The sequence below is a fragment of the Hypomesus nipponensis genome, chromosome 22, assembly GCF_054491055.1.
Source record: "Hypomesus nipponensis isolate SF chromosome 22, ASM5449105v1, whole genome shotgun sequence".
NCBI lineage: Eukaryota > Metazoa > Chordata > Actinopteri > Osmeriformes > Osmeridae > Hypomesus > Hypomesus nipponensis.
This window is the reverse complement of record NC_140382.1, coordinates 9,858,316-9,859,895: the sequence shown is the minus strand read 5'-3', so window position 1 is coordinate 9,859,895 and position 1,580 is coordinate 9,858,316. Positions and strand designations below refer to the sequence as shown.

The following is a 1,580-nucleotide window of genomic DNA, read 5'->3' as shown; positions in this document are numbered from 1 at the left end:
TTACCTTGTTTCCTAAAAGTCTAGATTAAAAAATCCAACAACAAACTTGCACAGCTCAGAGTAAATCTTTTCCGCCGTATATCTTTAGGAAAGACTGATCTTTATAGCAATAAAGCCAACCTAGAAATCTCTTCACTATGGTTGGACAAAATACAGATAAGAGGCAGATTTCCTGAGTTGGTAGTTGATGTATTGGGGTCGTTTGGTCTCTCTATCGGTCACTCTGTCTCGCAATGCTCAGTGCTGCACATCTGCAAGGCCACCGTTCCTGGGTCAAACTGTGGTAAGGTCATAATCATGGTGACCCCGCTGTCCTGACTGCCCCTGACCCTGTTGGAGCTGACGTCACATGCATCCCCTGTCTTGGCGTGGTTTGGCGAGCTTCCGTGCTTGTGGAACCCGACCTCTTTGCTACCTCCAGTCTCTGCAGGGGTGCTCATGCCTCCCGGGTAGTCTTTACGGCAGTTCAACAAGCGCAGGAAAGCCTCCCTGAATTCCGTGTTGAAAGCATAAATGACGGGGTTCAGGGAGGAGTTGCTCCAGCCAAACCACACAAACACATCAAAAGTGGTGTCGCTGACGCAGTACGGTCCCTTAGTGCCATTTGGGGACTCCGGACTGGAGCAGAAGGGGGCAGCACAGTTCAGGAAGAAGAAGGGGAACCAGCAGAAGACAAAGACGCCCATAATGATGCTGAGAGTTTTGAGAACTTTGGTCTCCTTCCTGATGGAGACCCTGAGTGCGCGGTGAGGATTGGGGTAGTGATGACGGGCATGTTCATGGTGGTCCGGCCTGTCTGGACGCCCCTGGCGCGACGTGCACAGCAGCTGAGATGTGTAAACATGAGAGTTGAAATGGCAACTGTGGGCATGCTCAGCTGCACGCTCCAGAGAGCAAATCCTCTGGATCTGAACCTGGGCTATCTGGTAGATGCGTGTGTATGTGATCACCATGATGGCCACTGGGATGTAGAAACTGATGAGTGAGGAAGAGATGGCATATGTGCGGCTCAGGCTAAAGTCACAGTCCCTGAGAACGTTTCTTACCGTTTCTTTATGTGTGAAGTTAAAACCTACTACAAGCTCGCTAATATCTGCCCGATGCCAGTTCAGCTGTACAGGGATGAATGAGATGGCGACTGAAACAGTCCACGTTGCACCGATCATAACGGATGCCACCTGTCTGCTCATTTTTCTCTGATAATGGAACGGACTTGAGATGGCCCAGTAACGGTCCACGCTTATAACGCAGAGGTTTAATATGGAAGCAGTTGAGCACATGATGTCGCAGGCCACCCAAGTGTCACAGAACGCGCCAAAGGGCCAAAAGCCGGCCACCTCCATTATTGCCTTCCACGGCATCACGAGCACAGCCACCAGGAGGTCAGACAGGGCAAGAGAAACGATGAAAATATTTGTCACTTTAGTTCGTAGATGGTGGTAACGAATAACTGCGGCGCAGACCATCAAATTCCCAATTAAAGTCCACAAAATAAGCAGAGAGAGAATGCATCCTATTATCACTTGAGCTGCCAGTCGGTTGCCTGGCTCGCCGTTTTCCAAGCCGGTCACGTTATACAT

The 1,580-nt window shown here is 50.1% G+C and overlaps 1 protein-coding gene across 1 annotated transcript; it reads right to left on the bottom strand.

Moving 5' to 3' along the window:
• Positions 1–218: 218 nt before the first annotated feature.
• On the bottom strand, positions 219–1,580 carry LOC146236398 (D(1) dopamine receptor). The gene has a single exon (XM_084686837.1). It carries the CDS (start codon positions 1,578–1,580, stop codon positions 219–221), a length of 1,362 nt encoding a protein of 453 aa, XP_084542963.1.

What these genes read in the sequence shown, in the direction of transcription:
- LOC146236398 (XM_084686837.1), bottom strand. Translation starts at nt 1,580, where the DNA reads ATGTATAACGTGACCGGCTTGGAAAACGGCGAGCCAGGCAACCGACTG.